Source organism: Macaca mulatta, chromosome 14, assembly GCF_049350105.2.
Source record: "Macaca mulatta isolate MMU2019108-1 chromosome 14, T2T-MMU8v2.0, whole genome shotgun sequence".
Classification (NCBI taxonomy): Eukaryota; Metazoa; Chordata; class Mammalia; order Primates; family Cercopithecidae; genus Macaca; species Macaca mulatta.
Genome location: NC_133419.1, coordinates 28,673,192 through 28,696,606, shown reverse-complemented (window position 1 = coordinate 28,696,606; position 23,415 = coordinate 28,673,192). Strand labels below are relative to the sequence as shown.

The window sequence follows — 23,415 nt, the reverse complement described above, 5'->3', positions numbered from 1 at the left end:
ATCCATTTTGTTAGCTTGTATTCACACTTTGTTTTTGACCTAAAGTGGTAGTGTAATGTGAAAATCTCACTCTGCTGGATTTCAAATGACACTTATCTGTTTCCAGAAATTAAATCCATCTTTAATGAAGAAAGAGGTACAGCTGTTGAACATCTTCAAGGGAATGAACCATGGATTCTGAAAGTGATTGATTGAAATGTGAGTCCCTGAAACATTTTTGGCAAAGGCAATATTGCTGAAATAGGTGTCTGCTTTTCTAACGTGGCTCATTCGAATGTTTGCATTAGCTTATTAGAAAAGCAACGACATTATCTTAAAGTCACATTGAATAAACTGATTGCTGAGATGACATAAAAAAGACTTAATTTTACTCAAATATATAATCTGTATAACCAATTTGCATGCTGTTGACACACACACACACACACACACACACACACACACACACACACACACCCTCCCCCAAAAGCAGCTATGCTGGTGAGATCTGAGTTTGACTAAGAAACTCAGTGAGTTCACAATTGAATCACTTAGATTACCATATCTGGATTCGTTGGCTACAAAATAAATATGTGGTAATAATTCTTTAGCCACCGAATCACTGCAGACAAATCAAGAAGACAGAATATACCTACTCCTTGGGGAAATTTCACCTTTGGACTCTGTAAAGCATATTTTCGCTCCAACTTGTGCCATTTTCTACTAACAAATAGAAAAAAAATCAAAGTGGACTGACCCTGGAAAAATTAGTTTAATTTTGCCTTTATTTAGGTAACATATCTTAATAATTTGAGTAAATCAATATAAACAGAAGATTTTTGTATTTTATTATTTTTACATAGGTGATGGAAACAACAAAAGACCAAATCAACATGCAACAATTGTTCAACAGGAATATTCAGCGAGCAACGTTATTGAAACAGAGTGAACATAATTCAGTTTATCAAAATTAACTTCAGTATCTGGCACATGGAACTGTCAGCAGAAGAACTTGTGCTTCAGCGTTTCATCTCTTGTATAATTCATGTTTCCCCTAAATTTGCTAGTTGTACCTTACACTGTAGCCTTTCAGTGAAGAGTAAGAGTCTTCACTGTAACTGTGGCTGAAGCTCTTAAGTTAAGGTTTTTCCAGAAAAATTTTTTTTTTTTTTCAGGAAAATATTCCAGGAGGAAAGAAATTTGTTTTTAAGGTAATCTAGCTATCAACCGATGTCTTGAAACCTTAAAATTAACAGTCATTTCAACTAGCTTCATCCTAGCGAGTGTCTAATTAAACCTTGGCAAGATCACTGATTTTATAATATTCACTGGCAGCAATCTCCACATGTTAACTACACACACACGCACACAAATACATTCTTTTCCTCTATTTAAATCTTCTGCCTGTAAATGCGATGAAATTCTAACATATTATTTTGGGAAATAATCAATATTATTATTCTCCACGAGATTTATTTGGTAGGCCTTTCTTATTGTATTCTTACTCATTTCCTTTTTCCAGAGTACTAAGAGCAATGGGCTTCAATTTTCCATGAAAATGCCCACAAATAATTAGTTAAAATGACTGACTTTGGCACATCATTCATACATCATATAATGGGGAGGGGAAATCCTTAAAGAAAATGCACACAAATAATTCAAGAAAACATATCAAACTTGATGTAAATTCTTTATTTCTTCGTTCATGTCGTGGAGAACATTATCTATCCGTATGTATATGTATATTTATATTTATATCTACATCTGTAAATCTATGAGGAACTAAGTTGTTCATAAGCATAATCCAAGGGGTTGCTTGAATGTATATAAAGAACACTGATGTGGGATGTAGTTGATCTTGCTTTTAAGTTTTGGCCAACTGCTGAATTGTTACATTGCACAAAATAATTAATTCTTTTGTGTGTTAATTTCATTATTGGCTAAATTTGTCATAACCACTCTATAGGTTATTTGTCACCAAGACTCATATAAGAAATATAAACATACCTTGATGATTATTACTGCTTCTGGGTGTTTAAGTTTTGGTGAATAAAAAAGAGTCAGATCAGAAATTCTCAGTTAAGAATAAATTAGTAAATTGAGTATTCGGGTAAAATATTTTCAAAATGTATAGGTTCTAGAGTGACTTTATTTATCATTGCATTATAAACACATTTTTCTGGCCCTTAATTCATGTAACTAAAAGAAAACATAGGCATTTAAAAAAAACAAAAATAAAAACATATTTTTAAAATCAATGTTATGATTTTTAAAATAGGTTCAGAAGTTCCATATACCTGAATCTGAAAGGCTTTTGCAAAACTAATCAAACAACCTTCTAAGAAAGGATTTCTTGGCAGGAGTCAAGATTTTTCCAGAACCTTTTTTACGGAGGGATTTCATTGGAGGCTTTTTTAAGGGTAGGACTCTTTGGGGAGTGTGTAGAGCTCTTGCTATCTCCACATGCTCATTGCAGTAATACTTGTTGCTTCCTGCTGACAGATGGATGAGCGTGCGTTCTGCCAGATCCATGCACTGAGCATGGACCCAGTGCCCATCCCCATGAGAACAGTAGATCATGGCGGGTTTATTCAGCTCGGTTGAATAGAATGGCACCCAAGTGTTGATATCCACGTCACAAGTAGGGCAGCATGTAATCCAGTAGCCTGTCTCAGACTCATCTTCTTCATCATCTTCATTATAGGTGTCAAATTCATCATCACCATCAAAACTATTTGCTTCTGCACTGAAACAAAATTCTTCGGAGTCTTCAAAGGGAGTGGAATCCCCTGGATCTTCTGTTGATGTCTGACTGTTTGTGAATGTTGTTTGCTCTTCATTCGTATCATCTTCAGCACATTTCAATGTATAGAAATAGAATGCTTCTGAAACAACTTGTTTATTGTCTCCTGGTATGCCAAGAAAAACAGTTCCATTTCCCATGTTGCTTCCAAACCATATCTTGCTGTGCTTAATGTCTGGGGTCCAATCTGGGGTCTCCATCTCACGAATTTCTATCTTGTTGTCCTCTAAAGAGATTATGTTGCAGATCATTCTTTTTTGGTTTTCAAGCTGATATCCACCAACAATAACAAATTCATCCTTGTTAGTTTGAGTCAGGATTGCACTGGAGACAGAGATTCCTCCTGGCAAGACTGTGCAATTCACAGCTGGGCTACCCAAGGGAAGATCAACCCTTATTCTGTACAGGTTGGCAGGCCGGATATTATTGGCAAGTGAATGTCCTCCTAAAATATAGATGGTATCATTTTTGGCAATAGAGACATGAAAAGATAGCCCATCCTGAAGTTCTGGAAGAATGTATGATGTAGCACACCCAAATTCAAAATCCACCAGGAAAACATGGGGCAGGCAGTCAGCTACACTATTCCATTTTTCTGTGGTTCTGTGGGTAGAAGGCATGTATGAGCGTCCTCCAAAGAGAACACCCATACTTTTCCCTCGGCTATACACCACATTAATGGAATGACCATATCTGGCTTCAGGAACATCGCCGACCAAGTCTTTCTCTGTGCAGCGAAAAGTAACCCTTTTGTTGTTCTTGCAAACAATAGACATGACATAAATCTTATCTGAAAGCTCATTGTTTGGTGTTTTCCCTCCATGGATGATGTATTGATGCTTTTCAGACTCCAAGTTGCCTTTGAATGTGCAAGTAGCTGGGTAGCGAAGAGGAGGGAGGTAGCAGGAATCCTTAGAGAAAATTGTAGGCTTCAGTTTGACATGGTTATGCTTTACATCCAAGTGGAAAACTCCAGTGGGGCAGGATCTTTTGGGCCAGCCTTTTTGGCCAAAGAAGAAAACTTGTCCATCAAAATTCATCAGTGAGAAGCCTGGTTGAATTAAGGCTATGTTATTACTTACTGTTACCATCTGCAGAGACATATTTTCTGATGGCATGTAGATTTTTGTCTGAAAGAATTATAAAATAAAATTACTTAGAGATCGCTTCATATAAATCATCGTATTTAGATTCCTTCACATGTAAATAGCATTTTTTAAAAGTCCTCCCACACGCTTGCAGTGGGACTGAATGAGGAAAATCCAAGGAGTTAGGTCAGTAAAGAGCCACAGAACCTTTACTGCCATGCCATCCAAGGAGCTGGGACATGTTTTAGCCACGAACTATTCTCCCTAGGATTTCTGGGAATTGTAGTCCTTTTCCTTAAAGAGTCACCACGCGTCAGCTGAAAGAACCACATTTCCCAAGAATCCGTTTTCTCTGGGATGTGTCGCTTTGGAAATCTGTCTTTGTTGCTCTGGGAGAGGGGACTCCTGGAATGTGTCTCTGAATAAAGACTAGCGGAAGGTGCGAAGTGACTAGATGGGAGCCAAGGAGGAAAACTAGGGAATGGGAGGTGAGAGTGGCTACACCGACCCAACATCCGGGTTGCCGGAAGGCTGCAGCGCCCGGAGCGGTGTCGGGCAAACAGCTACCCTGGTATTGTTGGAGCCTCTCCTGGGGACTTTTGAACAGGTGACCCGGTAGAAAGCACAACTGCTTCTGTTGGAGTGCGGTTGCCTGGAGACCGCAGTCTGAAGGGACTCCGGGTAGAGATGGTGTTACTGTGTCCTGCCTGTCTGGATGCTTAGGAGCGCGACTCAAAATTACACCCCTGAGGACCTCGGAGGTGCTTGGGGCGGGAGGTTGAAGGGGTCACCGAGGTTACAAAAGCCATGACTGTCTTACAGAACAGAAAGATGGGTTTTTGAATCCCTCGAGTGCAGGGGAGACATTGCCTGTTAATGATTTTTACCACTTCTACATTTAGTAATTGAAATACAAAAGGCCCTTTGTTTTCTTCACTGTTTTTACTACTGTTTTTAGGGTTCTTTTAGGGAAGCAGAGAAGGTTCCTAAACACATCTCCTTTTCATCTTCATTCTAGGAAAATAGAGTTAGTGGCTTTTTCACATCTTTCCAGTCCAAAAACTTTTAGGTAATTCTTTAATAATTCTGTAGTAAGAAAGCAGGGACTAAGAAGCGAAATGTTTGAATTATTCAGGATTTCATACTTGTGTTACAACAAAAAGAATATTTACTAGATGAAGGAAGCTTGATAAATTTCTATTTTATTATTGTTTACCTTAGAGAGATGTGGAATACACTGCCTGTTTGCAGTGTGAAGTCCTGTGCACCAAATATTAAAGGAAACAAAATAGTACAGAATACTTGACTTTTAAGAGTTAATTCTTAATGTGGTTCAAAAGCGGTATAAACAATGGCTAAGAGTATGGACTCTGAATGCTTACTGGCTGGATTCAAATCCTGGCTCTGCCACTAACTACATGACTTTGGGCAAGTTCTTTAACTTCTGTGTGCCTCAGTTTCCTCATCTGAAAACTGAGATAATAATTTTACCAACCTCGTATATTGATGTCAGTTATGATTAATAGTTGAATGTACGTAAAGCACTTAGAACAGGGATTTGCACACAGTAGATGATAGTTATTATTATGATTTTTAAAAAATTTACCAAAAAGTAAGGTCTAGTGCATACGCACCTGCCAGTAATGGCAGTTGATAAGGTTGGAGAGGATGAGAAGGGGCTTTAGGATCTGGGAATCAGGTCAATGGGTATAGATAGATAAACATTTGAACTAAAAAGAATTGGATAAACATATATGATGAGGGTGCTGGTAGTAGTTAATTTATTAACAGAAGATAGTTAATATTTTATTCCTTTTGTCACCCTTTGTCTAACCTTTATTAAATAGACAGGCCCTAAAGTTGAATTCTCTGAGTCCAAATTAGGCTCTAACACTTAGTTGCTGTGTAACCACCCTGGGCAAGTTATTTTTCTCTCTGTTATTTTTATCTGTAAAATGGGGATAATCTTGGTATCTATTCACTGGGCTGTTTTGAGAAATAAATGGGATAGCATGTGTAAGTCAAATAGCACAGTGCCTGGCACATAAACACTCAATAAATGTTAGTTGATACTATAATTTATCTAATTTATCTTTATTCCTTCTGCAAAGATTCCTTGAACTATTTAGAATCTCTGGTCACTCTAATGAGATATTGGTGGGTTTCTTTTTTTTTTTTTGCTTTAAGAATTTCTGTAGATCAGCTGTAATTTACTGCTAAATAATCTCTTGTAGTTATTATTTTTAGTCTACTTGGGAGACTCCTAAGGGGGTGATCTTTTAACAGTTATCTGGTGGGTTATTAAAGCAGGTGAGGAAATGGTGTCTGAGAAGCATTATTATCAAAGTTATGAAAGCAAGCCTCTCTCCCTCAGTTGTACATTCAGCAACCTGTCCTGCTTAAAAATAATCTGGGCAGTGTTTTATTTATATCATGGCCTACCCAAGCCTACATGAGTGAAGGCATCTGAGCAACTATGAAAAATGCTATTCATAGAAAGTAAAAGGAGACCTTATTGACCCTCACTTCAGAAAACTGTAGGTGATTACACTCAGCCTGAGTGATTATGATCAGAGAGTTGTTCCAATTTGGGTAGGGGGAACACTGAAGCCAAAGTCAGCTTGTTTCAAACACCTGTGGTGACTGCTTCTGAGCTACAAGGCAAGCCATTCAGTGGTAATGGATTCCATTACCACTTGAAAAATCCCTTTGTGTGATTTTTCAAGAACACTTGCTTTTAAAACAATGTTTTCATTGTCGCCCTTTGGTTTCACTTTAAGGTTGCTCTAGGAATTTTGGCTTCTTATAAGTGAAAACATGATTATTGTAGATTACACAGAAACATTTTCTTGGGCAAGACGTAAGGAGGATTGTCCATGTTTGTAACTTAGTCTAGGCCCCTAAAGATTTTTGAAATAGGACTTTTGACCTGTTTTCCCTTTGATACCCTGCTTTGGGCTCATTTCATAATTTCAAGGCCCTAAAAACGGTGGTAAAGTTTCTTATTGCTAAGATGAATTACCTCCTCTTGGAACACAGTTCAAGTGTGAGTAATTTTTAGATTACTCACTTTAACCAGATGATATATGCATTTAAAGAATAAACAGGAATACGGAAAGTGTTTTCACATTATTTTGCCCATTTAGTTTTTGAAATTTTGCTTTATTGACTTGAATATATTTTTCACTGGAGTAGACTATTGTTTCTCTTCCATGGTTTCAATATGACTGTATTAGTCACATCTTGGTTTTTAAAAAGAGTTTTTGAATGATTATACTATATCTAAAATAACCTACTGAAGTATTTTCCTTTTAATAGGCTATATAAAACAGACAGATTTAAAAAAATGAGACCGTGTTCTTCAGCTGAGGGAGGTTTCAAGGTCAACACATTAAAGATTCTTTGTAAAGGACAGAAATATAGGACCAATAAATATATACAATTTTCCCAACCCCATGCTAACATTCTTAAGCAGGGAGATTTTCATTTATTCACTGTGATGCTAGGGCATAGTTGAGTATAATAAAAGGACTCATGGTATGAGGTCTGGGTTTATAGTTCCCCACATCTGAACCGACTTTTTCTTTTCCAAAGAAAGATACTGTACTCGGAAACATTAAATCTTGCTGATCCGTGCTGGCCATGTTTTCCTGATTGCTCCAGAGTAGCAGGTAACCTCATGTAAGTAACTTCAGGCATTTAATGTGTGAATAACACTATCTTGCACTGTTAATCAGGTTTGAGGCATACATTATTTTATTTTTGCTGGCAGTAAAAGCAGGATTAGATCTTCCTTCCTATACTTAGGCCAGATAACGATTTATGTACTAAGATTAATAATAGTGCTCTAAAGGCCTAAGAATTAAATCCCTGAAGCTGCCAGAGAACAGAAAGCCCCACATTTTCCAAATTCTACTCATCCCTTCCCTATCTAGATACCAAATCCATTTGTAACTAACACACTGTCAAAGTGTGGCATCTTCATTCCCTTAAAGTTTATGAACATAGGCTCCCATTTTTTAGCTTTGGTAGAAATGAAGGTATCAGACCTACCTGAAAGCCAGAGGGGCTGCTCACGCCTCTCTGAATCTTTGCCGCTAAACCAGGTATTAATTGTCAGCACCTGGGGAAGATTCACTGACTGCGCACTATGACTGTGGCAAGCAGAAGGCTGAGTGTAAAGAGAGTGTGTATGTGTGCCTGCAGATGTTCTCATGAACACTGATCTAATGGGAGTAACTGACTATGACCTTTTTTTTTTTTTTCTCTCTCTCTCTCTTTAGATGGTTGAGGGAGTTACCCACCAGGGTGTACCCTCAGGATTTAACTATTTCACTACTAGCAAAAATGGCAACACAATTCACTATTTGTAAAGATAAAAAGAAATCTGGTTAAAACTTGATTTTTAAAAATTAAAAACATTTTAGAAAAACACAGAAGAAATGCATACAGTTTCTGTGGTTTAAATAAATACTATTTTGAATCAAATGAGAAATTATTTGTCCTAAAGCAGAGACCACTAATACCAGGGCTATTCATTTTAACTTTGAAGTACTCTTTTGTGGTCTCATTTTCTTTAATACAAGACTCAGAAGGAAAGAGTTATAATTATTCCAGGCCCTCTACCAACTTTATATCAGGCAGCTACTGTGTAATAATACAGTTTAGTGATTAAGAAAATGGGCTTTGGGGTCAAGCTCACCTGGTTTTCTCTGCTAGCTCTGCTATTTTTTCAGGTAAAGTCATCTTAATACTTAAGCCTTTGTTTCTCTGTCTCTGAAATGATGATAATAGAAATATTTACTTCAAAAAGCTGTTGAGAAGAGACTAAATAAGGTAATGTATGTAAAGTGTTTAGCCAAGGAAGAGATTAATATTCCATAATGATCTGGATAGCAAAAAATTACCTTTATAATTTCTTACCTTTACCTTTTTTTTTTTTTTTTTTTTTTGAGATGGAGTCCCGTCTGTCTCCCAGGCTGGAGTGCAGTGGCATGATCTCGGCTCACTGCAACCTCTGCCTCCCAGGTTCAAGCGATTCTCCTACCTCAGCCTCCCAAATAGCTGGGATAACAGGCACATGCCATGACACCCAACTAATTTTTGTATTTTTAGTAGAGATGGGGTTTTACTGTGTTGGCCAGTCTAGTCTCAAACTCCTAACCTTGGGTGATCTGCCTGCCATGGCCTCCCAAAGTGCTGGCATTACAGGTGTGAGCCACCTTGCCCAGCCTATAATTTCTAATAGTAGCATAACATTACATTAAGTAAATGTAATATAATTTACCTGACCTTCCACTGTTGTTGGTCATTTGATCAGTTTCCATATGGCTGAGGTGATAAAATGTAGTGAACAGAGGTAGGCAAATCTGGGTTTGAGTTTCAATGTTGTGACCTTTTTGAGTGTCAGTTTTCTTATCTCTAAGATGGGAGTAGTAATTACCTTGTTTTAAGGCTTAATGGATTAAAATGTCTAGTATATAGAATGTATACAGTAAATCTTACCTAATGAAGATGCTGTAAATATATTTGTATAGTGACTACTTTAATTTTTTTGCAAAATTTTAGTGTGTATATTTTCAGGGTTGATTTTTTTTTAAACAGATGTGTGTAGTTCAATTGCTTGGTTGATTCTCATCATTTGAAATGTCGACCCATCCTTTAAACAGCATCATCATCTCTTCTAGTGCCTTCCATGATGATTTTTTTAATCTGCAAAAGGATGTTGGGTTATTTCTCTAACCTATTTATGTATTTTATGTATAAGATTCTTGAAATTAGAGCAACAATAAGGACAACTGTCATAAAGTTGATATATTGGATGTCTCCACTGTAAATAAAAAATAAGAAATGCAAAGATAGAAACCATAGGTAGGTTTAGACATGTTTTAGCCTTTGGATTTTACTAACAGGCCATTTTTAGCATAATAATTAGTTGCTGAACGAGTAGTTGTCTCCTGAGGAGACTAGAAATTAGTAGCACATTTGAAAATGGGTTTTAAGACTCCAAGTCCTTGCTATACCGTTAGGAGAGCATTAGACTTACAGTGATTTCATACAAGGTCCCTGATCTCCCAAATTCCTCAGCATTGAAACTAAATATAAAATAGTAAACTATATTTATTGAGCATCTACTATATATAAAACCATGTGGAGAATTAGAAAAAAAATCAGACACAGGTCTTGCCCTTAAAGCAGGGGTTGCCAATCCCTGGGCCAAGGACAGGTACGGTCAGCAGTCTGTTAGGAACAGGGCTTCATAGCAGGAGGTGAGCTTCAGGTTGGCAAGCCTTACTGCCTGAGCTCCGCCTCCTGTCAGATCTGCTGTGTGGCATTAGATCATCATAGGAGTGTGAACCCTATTGTAAACTGCGCATGCAAGGGAGCTAGGTTGAGTGTTCCTTATGAGAATCTAATGCTTGATGATCTTAGGTGGAACAGTTTCATTCTGAAACCAGCCCCCTCACTGTGGTCCATGGAAAAATTGTCTTCCATGAAACTAGTCTCTGGTGCCAAAAAGGTTGGGGACCACTGCCTTAAAGAACATATATAATAATAGAATGAAGCAACTTTTGGTTGCAGATGAACACGCCTTATATTCTTGCCACATTCATCTTTTCTTAAAAGTTCTTAGAAGTTCATTAAGAAATCACAATTATAAGTTTCTCAGCCCATTTTTAAGCCTTGAGGCAAAATCAGATTCAAACTCCTACAAGAACATATTGATTTATCCTTCAGTAAATTTCAAAAAACCACTACACAATCAAAGAATACAAGTCAGTGAAATTACGTAGTAAAACAACCTTTATTTTATGGGAAAGATAAAAACTTAGTAATGGGATATCCTGGCATAATAATTGGACCAAAAAGGAAATGTAATTGGAAAAAAAAGATGGAAGCCAACCTCAAGCCCAATCCCTTTATTTTTACACTCAAACTACTCAGGGTCGGAAAAGTTTACATAGCTTGACAAGGGTAACACAGCTGCAGGGATCTGTGGACATGGTGGGTTGGAGGGAGGCAGAATTCATGACAGTGCATTGCAAGAACTGTAGTGCATCTCTCAAGCATTTCTATCACCATTTTATAAATGGAGAAACAGCTTAAACTTCATTATTACTCAGTGAGTTAACTAGTGTTTGAAATAATGTCAGTGGCAACTTCTCATAGCATTAGGATAAGCATAGACAATGATTACTGTTTTACTAAGTGGCAGAGTTTTGAGGAAATAAGATAAATTGTGTTGGAAAGGGAGATGTTTGGCCTGTTGAATGAATTCCATAATAGGAGCCACAACTGAAACTGACAAAGAAAAGAGGAAGGAAGAGGAAATATATAGAAGGAAGCAATTTACAGTTAGTATGATGGATTATCAAGAGAAGAACATGACAAGTGACTTGACATTTTTTATTTAAAGCAATTAATTAGATATGGCCACCTGACCAGAATGAGTAGTATCTTCCTATAAAAGTTTCATGCTCTCTAATTTAAGGTGGATTCTTTGCTTGAAAACAAAATGGAAAAAAAATTTCAGAGGAGTTTGGCTGGAAAATTTTTCATGCTAGAAAAAAATTTACTGAAAGATTTTATTTTTAGAGAAGGAAAGGAGTTTGAAGGAGTTTGTGATTCTTTTTTCTTTTGGAGACAGGATCTCGCTGTGTTGCCCAGGCTGGAGTGCAGTGGCATAATCTTGTCTCAACTCAGCCTCCACCTTCTGGGCTCAAGTCATCCTCCCACCTCAGTCTCTCAAGTAGCTGGGACCACAGATGGACACCACCATGCTCAGTTAATTATTTAATTTTTTGTAGAGATAAGGTCTCACTATACTGCCCAGGTGGTCCTGAACTACTGGGCTAGAGTGTTCCCCCTATGTTGTCCTTCCCAAGTGCTGGGGTTACAGGCACGAGCTATTGCATTTGACCTGATTCTTAATTTCTACCTTTGAGTATAGAAACCATATTGACAAAAAGAAATTATTTATATATGTATGTGCATGTGTATGTTATGTTTTGTACCTTGAGGCAAAATTGCAGATAAAGTATTGAGTGAAATTGGAAGCTGGGGAAGCACTGTATTACCTCTTACAGCCCATTTATTATTCCACAACCTTAGGAATTTATAATTCAAAATAGCTGGGAAACAAATCTAAAATCTTACTTCTTTTAAGAGAATGCCAAGTGAAATAAAGTTTGATTTTATTTGCGAGATCTGGCATTTTGAAACACTTCGAAATGAACTCCTAGGTGATTTAGTTCAGTTGGTCTACACCTGCTCCTAACCAGCTGTGTGGGTTTTGCTTTAGAGTAGACTTCTTGGTATTGTTTCAAGTCCTGTGCGCTGTGCAGGTGGCTAACAGGCTCAGGAAGTTGGAGAGAAGGGGACAACTTTAATTAAGAGTGAATGCCTTTGTGCCATAGTATGCAGTATAGATAAAGTAACCATTAGTGGGACACTGTATCTTATGTGAGGGTGGGATTATGTTTGAACTAATCTTTTATGATTGAAATATTGTGTGATTATAGAGCTATAAAGTTGACTCAGAAACCCTACTGCTTTATGGATTCACAGTTGTATCAGGAGTCTTGAAGAAAATGTTCACTGAATTACTCGCTGTTACTGCCCATAACTCATTGGTATAGTTGATAGCATTTCTGAGGCTAGGAGATCAGTTTTGGACATGGTTGAAATACGTGTATGGCAGATTTTTCTTGATAAATGTCTACAGGTCAGTTAGTGTGCTTATAAGAGTTTTGTTAGGGGGTGAAGGTATGGTGTTTACTTGTAATTCCACACAACTGTAAATTCTTAAAAAAAAAAAAAGGAAGCAAAAATGGTTGTGAAAAGGCAGACTTTCTGATTTCAAAAACAATGAATTTCCTGAGATTTGTCTTATAAGTGTATCCTACAGATTCTGTGTACACAGTTAATCTGTTTTTAAAAAATGATAGGGAGTAAGTGGGGAGAGTTCAAATGCTTCACTGGTTTGCATTTTTCTTTGTTTGATAGAATTAATAGCTGTTTAACTGAAAACAATCTAATACTTACTTGACCTGCCTCAGTGAGTCAATGCAGACATTTCTGGATTGACTTAAACAGCTAGGAGGAAGAGTATACTTGGGGAAATAAAGTGGGTCTTATACAATCTGCGGATGATGAACAGCAGGGCTTAATGAATGATAGCCTCAAGAAACCTCATTACAGTAGCTTGGGTGAATGAATAGGAAAGGGAAGCAAAGTTTTCAAGATGAAAGTTTCTGTTTATGCATGTAATTGTATAGATCAGTATTAGTCTGTCTCCCAGAGTTTTCTGTAGGGGGAAAACAACACACCTGGTTCTCACATTCTTGGTAAACTTTTAGTGATAATTTACTTTTCCTAAATATCTTTTGTTTTAATTGACTTATCATTCGTCTCTGTTTCCATCCCCCCTTTCTAAGCGAAAAAAATAATTACAGATTCACAAAATGAATTCACAGGAGGTTCCAAAGAGGTATATAGGGAGGTCTCATGCATCCTTGGTCCAGCCTTCTGCAATGTTAACATCTTGCATAAGTATAGTATAACATAAAAATCTGAGTTATTGCTATTACAAAAATGGAGTGTTGTATAGAATATGTAAATTACAGTCAGGCACAGTGGCTAACACCTGTAATCCCAGCACTTTGGGAGGCCGAGGTAGACGGATCACTTGAGGTTAGATGTTTGAGACCAGCCTGGCCAACATGGTGAAACCCTGTTTCTACTAAAAATTCAAAAATTAGTCAGGTGTGGTGGTGGGTGCCTGTAATCCCAACTACTCACGAGGCTGAGGCAGGAGAATCGCTTGAACCCAGGAGGTGGAGGCTGCAGTGAGTCGAGATTGCGCCACTGCACTCCAGCCTGGGTGACAAGAGCAAAACTCAGTCTCAAAAACAAACAAACAAAAAAGAATATGTAAATATGTAAATTATAAATCTCTTTAGGGAAGAACCTAGATCTATTTTTGTTAAGGCATCCTTTGTGGTATCTTTGTTTATAATCTGAACCCACATTTTAAAAATTATATGCAGTTTTTAGGATGGATGTGCTGTCTTTTCCTTTTGGTGAGAATTTATCAAGGAGAAACGTATAGCTAGTAAGACATACTTCTATTACTGCTGCGTGGAATGCAATTCATCTCTCTCTCAAAGCTTTGTAGTCAACAATAATCCCCAAACCTTTCCTACCTCCTTCCAAATACTTCCTTTAATATTCACTGAAAAGGGCTATATACCTAGGGGAATTTAATAATATGTAGAAGTCTAGATGCTTATACTACCAACTTTTTTGGTGATAATGAAGAGTTTGATGTCTTTTACGTGTTAGAAAAGGCTTTTGATAAAAACTCATGACTTGAAGTGCAGTGTATACTTTTTGCTCTAATTGTATGTTTTTTTATTTCATCCTGATGAAAAACAATAAAGGAGTGTAGGTTCTTTTCTATTTTGTAAGAGATGTTTTGTTTTATATTCTGCTTTCCCTTTATTCCTTTTGTTTCTTCTTTTGTTTTCTCATTTGTATTGGTGGGTCGCTAATATATAATGGTATAATATGTGCTCAGCCTCTGGCCTTTTGAATGTCATTAGGGTATGGAGCACAAATGGAGGCATGAATATACCTGCCAGGGTAAGATTGCTGCTTTGTGCTTAATTTCCTGAGGCTCCAGATATGCCTTAAAGTTCATAATCATGAGCATCTCATTACTATTTATGATGAGAGAACCATCCATTACTGCTCATCAATAGAGTCATTAGTTGACAGAAACCCCACATGAAGTTTCTTTCCCATACTCGTTTATTCCTATGATTGGACTAGATAACCTTCAGGTTTCTCTCAAGTCAGAGAATCTGAATTTCTCGTTGGATGTTTTTTCTTTCTTCTTGATATTATCTGAAAGACAAAAAAATTAGAGGATGCAAAATTGTTGTAGTTCAGTCAAGGAGGAAGACATCAGTTCATATTAGGTCTGTTCTAATCACATCTGTGCAGTCTTACTAAATCTCTGCAGTTAGAGTGCAGTTTGGTCTTTTGGAGATTTGACCATTTACACAAATATAAAAGGACACACCCCTTGTGCAATTGTTGAAGTACAAATGTTGATGATTTTATTTCCTTAGGCAAAGTGATAATATTTTTATGATATCCCATCTTACCTTTCGGTATAGCAGTAGATTGTTACTGAGCAGAAGAATACAATTTTGAGTAAGTGGGCTTTCATAGACCTGCATGACTCTCAGAGTTTTGAACCACTGCCCCACACTTTTTTTTTGCAGATATATAACCCTAGTGCTGTTAAAAAGTATGGTATGCACTTTCAGAGAAGCAAGCTCGTGGTGATTTACTTCTTTAGGTCGACTATTGTGTCTGAAAGTTGCATTTTGTTTGAGTAAGTTCATTAACAGGTATCTGAAGGTGAACATCAAAGATGTGCTGAATCAGTGCTGACAATTTCATGTACCATATTTCATAATAATGTTCTTTCAGAGAGCACATAACATTAACTAGCTTAGGTGGTTGTTAGCTTCATTATTTGATAGCAGAAAACAAGACTTTAGGGAGGTTATATGATTTTTCTATCTCTCAGTGACTTGGTAAAAAGTGAACCCTATTCCTTACCAGGCCTGTGGTTTTCAAGTGAAGTGTAATAGTCCAAGGAGCAGTGCATGCTCCCTGTATTTCCTTCTGGGGGCCGTGACTGTGAAAGTGTTGCTTGTGATTTACCAGCAGATATTTATACACATTTACTTATCTCAAGACGTTTTGAGTCTGTCATGTGGAGCTCAAAGCCTTAAAACATAAAAACCAAACCAAAACAAAGAATTCTCTTATCCAGGCAAGTGTCTCTCGATCTCTCTCCCCCCCGCTTTTTCTTTTAGAAAAATACTTCATGATAAAAACACAAAAGTATGTGAATGGTAATTGAAAATGCATTGCTTCCTTTTAGAAAACCACTAGGATTTGCATAAACCACTTGGCTGTCTGATAAGTGATTATCTGTTCTGTCAGTCCCTGGGGACTTTTAATACTAGGTTTGTATTTTTGTAGAAAAGGCAAGTTCTAAATTTGAAGATGGGTATTGTTAAACTCTTCTAATAATGACAGTTTGTGAAACTGGATATTCCAGAAGTCCTTTAAGAAGTCAATAAGACCGGGCACGGTGGCTCACGCCTGTAATCCCAGCACTTTGGGAGGCCGAGGCAGGCGGATCACCTGAGGTCAGAAGTTCGAGACCAGTCTGCCCAACATGGCGAAACCCTGTCTCTACTAAAAATACAAAAAAAATTAGCCAGCCATAGTGGGGGGGCGCCTGGTAATCCTGGTGACTCGGGAGGCTGAGGCAGGAGAATTGCTTGAACCTGGGAGGCAGAGGTTGCAGTGAGCCAAGATCGCGCCACTGCACTTCAGCCTGGGCATCAAGAGTGAGACTTTGTCTCAAAATAAATAAATAAATAATAAATAAATAAATAAATAAATAAAATAGTCAATAAAAGCATGTCATCCCTATATTGGGATAACCACACAAATAAAATTAAAGGCCTAGAAGGATTTTGAATTTGTGCTGGCACAATCTGTTAATTGTTTGCTTTTAGTACTACTGAGATGTGTTGAATAATACTCAAAATATGCCGTGGAAAAGAAGTTTAAAGGAATTTCTGTTAACACTCCTAAAGCATTATGAGAAGACATTTACAGGAATGGAAACCACAACCTGGGTGCATCTCTTTGGTATTTGTTTGCTGAAGTAACTTACCAAAGATGATTTTAAAGAAGAGATTGATAAACTGTTGAAAATTTTCTAGGCTCCAATTCTGGAAAAGCAGATTGACATTGAAATTCTTGTAATGAAGTATACATGCTAATGTAGTAAAATAATAGCCACTTTTGAGTTTACTTATCATTATTTACTGTCTAGCTACTGCAAACACAATTTATTCAGCTTTGCATGGCTAAAGCCTTGGCAGTGTTACAAGTAAATGTGCATAAGCCATAACCAATGCTTTTTCATATATCTAACTTTTTTAGGTACAAATAGCTTGAAATGGTTTCTTTTGTTTTAAGTTGGTACCCAGCTACACTTTTAATTTTTACTCAGTCCTCTACAACTCCATGCTTTATCTGGGGTTGTAATACATGTGGAATTATCTTGATTTATCTTTAGATAACATCACTGCCTTCAGAGTTGAGTGGGCACAGTTATAACAGGTCTTTGTGTAGGCAAAGGACAGAATCCTAAGACTGATCCATCATCATCATCATCCTGGCTAACATTTTTTGAGATGCCATGCGTACTCATTTAATTTTCATAGTAATCTTGTGAGGCATGTGTAGCTTCACGATTCTTTATTTAAACCCTCAGGGTCAGATGTGCTTCAGAATTCAGAACTTTTTGGAGTTTAGAAAGGTAATCAGTGCATGTGTCATATATTATACAAAATCTCTAGGCTGGTTCTGGGAAAGCACCTTATATGCAAGCACACTGGTATTTCTACAGGGAAATATATGAATAGTAATGCTGAGTAGAATAAAAGCCGTAAGTACTCTCATGTTAATTCAACCAGGTCTTGCCCCCAAATGCATTTGGGCATTGTCTTATGAAATTTTTTTTTTCCTGAGCTTTTTGGTATTTTGGAATTGAGGTTAAGGAAATCAGAAGATTGACAGATTGACAAAGGACAGTATAACCTTGTTCAAATATTTGAAAAGATGTCATGTATAAGAAAGACTGAAATTTTTCAGTACAACGTTGGGGGCTCAGAAACCAGTTGGGGTAGGGTTCAGGGAGACAGATTTAGGCTTAATTTAAAAAGTTTTTAACAGAGCTGTGCAAAGGCTTTTTTGGAATGTTCAGAGTTACCAGTCCCTGGATGTGTTGATGCACGGGCAAGTCAACTTTTGTCAGCGATAGTAGGGAAGGCGGGGGCTGGCGGGGGGAGGGCAGGTCACCCAGTGAATAGAGTGATGGATAGTGAAGTGTTTAAAGGCATGGTTTCTAGGATCAGACTTCTTGAGCTGGCACTTCTCCGTATTGACTCTGTGACCTTATCTAGGACTGTTATGATAATTAACAAAAAAAATTACTCAGAACAGCACCTGGTACACAGTAACTGCTAAATAAGTCACTAAGCTATTGTCATTGGATGGGTGGTTAGTTGAGTACTCTTTAAAGTTCCTCCTACCTTGAAAGACTTTGAATTTCTAATTGTGTAATTGGGTGACAATATTCTTATGAATTAAGAAGATAGTAATGAGAAGACTGAAGCAAAAAAATAAAATTGTGATAATTAACAATTCAGCAGCAAAGATATGAATAAAATTCTGATCTCTTGAACTAGAGGTCGTTGCTCTAGTAACTATCTTGATCTTTCTTTTGGAGCCTTAGGATTTTTCAACCTACCCATCCAGAATATTTTCAAAGGGGCTGGTATTGCCTGTTGCTCGCTAGCTGGTATTTTTCTGTCTTGCAGATACTGTGGCCTCGTGAATAGAAATGTCTGCCCATGTGTCAGGATTGGAAATAATGAATGAAGATCAGTTAATCAAAGAAGTCTTGGATAAATTCCTTAATTGTCATGAGCAAACAAATGATGAAGAATTTCTGAACACTTTTGCTCATCGTTCACAAGGTAAATGGAGAAGTAAACTTTCTGCAGCAATAGAGATAAATAATTTTATTATAAGTTTATGTTTTTGCTGCCTCTTAAGAAAGACTATTTAGTGAACATTCATTCCATTCGTTTATCAGGTAATTCTTACTAGGGCACTCGTGACCAGTGCCCTAATGTTATTGATGATATAAATACTAGTCTTCATACATCCAAGAGTTGTGTGATGGTGTCAGAGCCACAGAATTTGATAACTAAAAATGACTTGAGAAATCATTTAGTATAATCCTTTTATTTTTTAAGAAAGCCAAATGCAAAGAGTGGAGGTTGTTAAAAACCTATTTTAAAAAATTTCAAAGAGAAATAGCATAGTATAGACTATGGATTACATTGCACACTTCTGGAAACTGGGATCACACTTACTGGCCATGTGATCATGGGCGGAGGTAGTTTTTGAGTAAAAGGGGAATAATAATAGTACTTCTCTCAAAGGTTGAGAAAGGTTAATTGAGATAATCCATGTGAAACTCTTAGCGTAGTGACTAATACATAATAAGTACTTACTGAGTGTTAGGTATTGGTATTGCTGTTGTGATGCTGCTGCTGCTGCTCCTGTTTTCTGTAGAGCGGAAACAACCCTTTAGACTGGGTGAGATGAGGCCAAACCCATGTTGTGTTTTTCATTATTTGTTTCCCTCATCCAGCGTTATTGTTTTAGTAATTGAGCCAACATTTGAAAGTTGGGTAATTTTACATGAAAATCTTGATTTGTGTTTTTTTTTTGGGTGGGATCCAGTGAGAATATCTGTTACTTCCTCGTGGCAATGTCAGCTAGAGCTCAGGAGCTCTTGCCCAGTGAGCTCCTTAGTTTGTCGTGCTCTCTGGTACTCACACAGTCTAAAAATGTGTGCTTACATTGGCTGCTTCATTCATTCAAGTGGGCCCCTAGGCATTTGAGTTGTTATCTTCCTTCTGGATTTTGCTTCAGATTGCCATTGGCTTGCTCTCAACCTTGATCCTTTCTGGGTCATTGATCCACATTTTTGAGACCATTGGTTCTCTACCTAGCTACGCATTAGACTCACCTGACTTGCTTTTAGAATGTATCGACATCAGAGCCCACTCTGAAGCTCAGCTAGGATCAAGGGATTCGTATTTTATAAATCCTCCTCTGGTGTTTCTAATGTGTACCCAAGGGCGAGAACAGGGAGTTCCATAATCTCTGAGGTCATGACACTGTTAAAATACCAGACTTCATGATTTGAGTAATGATTCATGTGTCCCAAAGAAATGTAAAAGAAGAGTAGTAGTTATAATGAAATTATAGTTATAATGTATAAATATAAAAGAAGTGTAGTAGTTATAATGAAAAGAAAACGTGATTCTAACCTGTTTCTTTTATCAGGCAAGATATAATATAATTGATATCTGTTTTGTTTACACTTAAACAAAAAACATAGATGTGGTGGTTTTGTTTATACTTAGTGGAGATGAAAAATTTAGGAACTAGCTAGTTAACTTTGGGACTGACTGTGAATGATCTGTTTGGACGTGATATGTAGATCAAATGAATCTTGAGAATGACTAAATTATCTTTTAGTCTATGAACCTGAGTTTAGGAAGATACCTGCTTTGTTCGAGACCGATGATTTAGTTTGTGTTTTCTGGACCTAAACATAGCAGTATGAATGGCTGTGGTGGGGTGGTGGAAACAAGGGTAAAATTGGCAGAATTAATGAATTTTGGTATGCTAATGACATTTTGATAATTCATATTATTTTGGAAATCATTTGTAAGACTGACTTTATTTTTATACCCTAGAAGAATAAAAACTTTTTGCAAGGACTTTGATATATTTAGGGGGTTATAATACATTTACTTTTGTGAAAAGGGGTCTTACTCTGTTTTCAAATTCCAGTATGATCATTGCATGCTGAGAAAGAAACTGTTGTAGATGTGATAACTTCCATTTTGGGTTCAGTTTTGGGCCCCAAATTGAGCTGAAATAAATGATGATGCAGGTCCCATAAACTGCATCTTCAAGCATACTAGTTTTGTTTTTCTTTTTGTCTTTCAAAATATCCCTAGGCACCAGTGCACATTATAAACTAATGACCTGAAAAAATTCCTCTTAAAGCACAAAGAGTTGTGAGTGTAAAAATGTCTCTTAAATCAGTAAGTGTCCTTTTTTCCCTTGAAACATTTAAATACCTTCTGAGAAACCAGGACTTAGGGACAGGCCTAAGAGTTGAGTGATAGCCAGCAGAATTGATCAAGGTAAATGTGGTTAGTTTTGTTTAAGAAAGACATTAAAGCTGTATTTCCAAAATTCCCATTTTCCCTGCTTCTTTCCAGGCCCTTCATTTGTCTCAATGTGTTTAGTCGTTTTGTTGATATACACTGAGCCTTTTCTCTGTTAAAGTGGTTATCACCATGCATACTTATGTACATTTCTTTAGTAAGTTTAGTTTCTCAAGTCCATTACCATTTCCACTGATTGACTGTTCTATTTATTTTTATAATAGTTATACACCAGAATGCTTATGGGATTCATTTTCTTTCCAAGAGTGTTAAAAGGGTCAGTAATCCTATTAAAAATATTTCTCTGGAAAAAATTAAATTATAGCCTTGTTGAAAGAAATTCTCATTACTGCCTCAGACTCTTGGAAAACATTTGGAAACTGTTAATATTATAGCATAATTCTCACTACAGTACATTTATGTTGATCATGTTTTGTAGTTTTTTCTCTTTTAGAGCAACTAAGTTTTTAACGTGGTAAAGACAATGTTCTATCAAAATGTTTAAAGAGACATTAATTATTAGTTTTAAAAGGCCAATTATGAGTGAATTCTCAGTAGTATCTTCCGTTCAGGAGGGTAAATAAAATTGTAAGATGTGTATTAGAAAATTAGCATGCAGATTTTTTTTTAATAGTTGGTAAAGACATCGTTATATTGTTGACATAGTGGATAAAGATAAGCAGCTAAGTTTCAATCTTTTGTATCTCAGTTTCTCTGTGAATGTAACTAATTTATAGGAATTTCTAGAATATCTGTTTAAAAGGAAAAAAGGATTCTTTCTTCTTGCCTGTCATATTGCTATCATGTTTTCTAGGTTATAGAAACACTGATGTAAATACTTACATTTGATTTTTTATTAATTCATTAATTCATTAAATCTGTGAGTGTCTTGTTATGGTCCAGATATCATTTTAGGTGCTGAAGATTAAAAAGGAAATAAAATATAGTTTGTGTTCTCAAGCACTCGTAATCCAGTGGTAGAGATAAATAAGCAAGCAGGAAATTAGACTAATGCATGGTAAGTATCACAGTGGAGACTGAGAGTTTATAGGAGGGCCACCTAGCCTGTGGTTGGAGGGAGGGCAATAAAGTCTAGTCATCAGAGGGGCTGCTTGAGATGAGTCTGGGATAACTACTGAACCCAAACTTAGCTTGGGCTTCAAGACGTTAAGTAGAACCAGGAAAGTTTGACAGAAAAGAGCTGAAACTGAAAGATGTTAAAATGCCTACGCTAGTGATGGTTCTTTGGGTCATGGTTGCATTGATTTTAGTACTGATGTATCTCTATCTCCTTTAAACAATACATCTTCAAGACGAATATGTAGCCTTGCTTTAGTAAAGTTTAGAGTTGCTTCTAAACTGCTGAAAGAAAAAGGCAATTTCTTTTAATTTCCTTCCACACCAGGATTACAACATGATCCCATTTGGGAAGCATTTGCTCCCACCTTTTAGAGTGGTAATTACTGCTCATGTTGCTGTCACACAGAAATTGTATAATTAAGAAGCCAATGACTTAGAAATTGACATTAAATCTTTTCAACTCCATTTTATTACATATGGTAACTGTTAGGAGTTACAGTAGTTATTTCCAAATCTCTCTTTCTCTCTCTCTCACGTGCCTAGCATCCAGCTTTCCAAGTGATTCTAGAGTTTTTATATTGCCACATAATAACAGCTTTCTATTCACTGCCATATTTGTCTACTTTAACCTGTTTTCTTCTGTGTAGATCAAAGATTTTATTTCACATTTTGATGTGTAATTTCATTCCTAGTTTTTCTTTATGCTATTCTCATTTCACTTGCAATACTTTGTGCTTTTAGCATTTTATTGTTCTTTTAACATATCTTTGAAAAAAATTCCTGTCAACTCAACCTCCCTTTTTCTCTTCATATTTGTTAATATTTGAATTGATTTTCCTATTAGGTAGAACATTGTGTGTCTGAATGTTCAGGACAAATGGCTATGCCTGTGGCTTTATAAATTGGTGGAGGGCTGGCCTTTAATAGTTCCAAACTCTCAGGGTTTCAAAACCACTGAATAGCGTTCAGTTTTTCTCAGATTTTAATAATATTGTATAATCATAGAGAAATTAATCTATATTTACTTAATTCACATTGAGTTATTTAAGGAGTGATGCCAGTGCTTTTCCAGCATTACAGATTTCATGAGTGGTGTAGTAACCATATGATTCGTGATCATACAGGCCTGCACTGTCCACCACAGTAGCTACTAGCAACATGCAACTATTGAGTATTGGAGACATGGCTAGTGCTATCCAGAAACAGAATTTTAAATTTTAATTACCTTAAATTAATTTAAATTTAAATAAAAAAACTGGTATTCGTTTATTAGAAAACTTTAAAAGGTGTTTGGAACAACTTGGGTAGGTGAATCCATTTTTTTAAATGTAAATTTTATGAAATCTAAATACAGATCAAATATTTCTGACGAAAATTTACTCTCTGAATTGAGACATGGCATAAGCATAAACGTACACTGGATTTTGGAGACTTGTATAAAAATAGAATATAAAATATCTTAATATTTTTATATTGACTATATTTGAATAATATTTTAGAAAATTAATTTAAATAAAATAAATTATTAAAATTAACTTTACAT

General features: G+C 36.5%; 2 protein-coding genes across 11 annotated transcripts in view; one reads left to right on the top strand and one right to left on the bottom strand.

Annotated features, from left to right (window-relative positions):
• Window positions 1–732: 732 nt before the first annotated feature.
• On the bottom strand, window positions 733–4,072 carry RAG2 (recombination activating 2). Its single transcript, XM_001114748.5, has one exon. The coding sequence runs from the start codon at window positions 3,898–3,900 to the stop codon at window positions 2,302–2,304; it is 1,599 nt and encodes a 532-aa protein (XP_001114748.3). The 5' UTR covers window positions 3,901–4,072; the 3' UTR covers window positions 733–2,301.
• A 150-nt stretch (window positions 4,073–4,222) lies between these two features.
• IFTAP (intraflagellar transport associated protein) overlaps window positions 4,223–23,415 on the top strand; it is a 59,629-nt gene continuing 40,436 nt past the window's right edge. Inside the window, exons 1-3 of one of the 10 annotated variants that reach the window (XM_015114470.3) lie at window positions 4,223–4,309; window positions 7,465–7,551; window positions 18,354–18,512. In XM_015114470.3, coding sequence (XP_014969956.1) covers window positions 18,377–18,512 — 136 coding nt within the window. In that variant the 5' untranslated portion in view covers window positions 4,223–4,309; window positions 7,465–7,551; window positions 18,354–18,376. Of the gene's footprint in view, window positions 4,632–7,464; window positions 7,552–18,349; window positions 18,513–23,415 lie in introns of those variants that run through there. The other 9 variants (XM_015114472.3, XM_077961068.1, XM_028832802.2 and 6 more) reach the window with 9 other exon arrangements.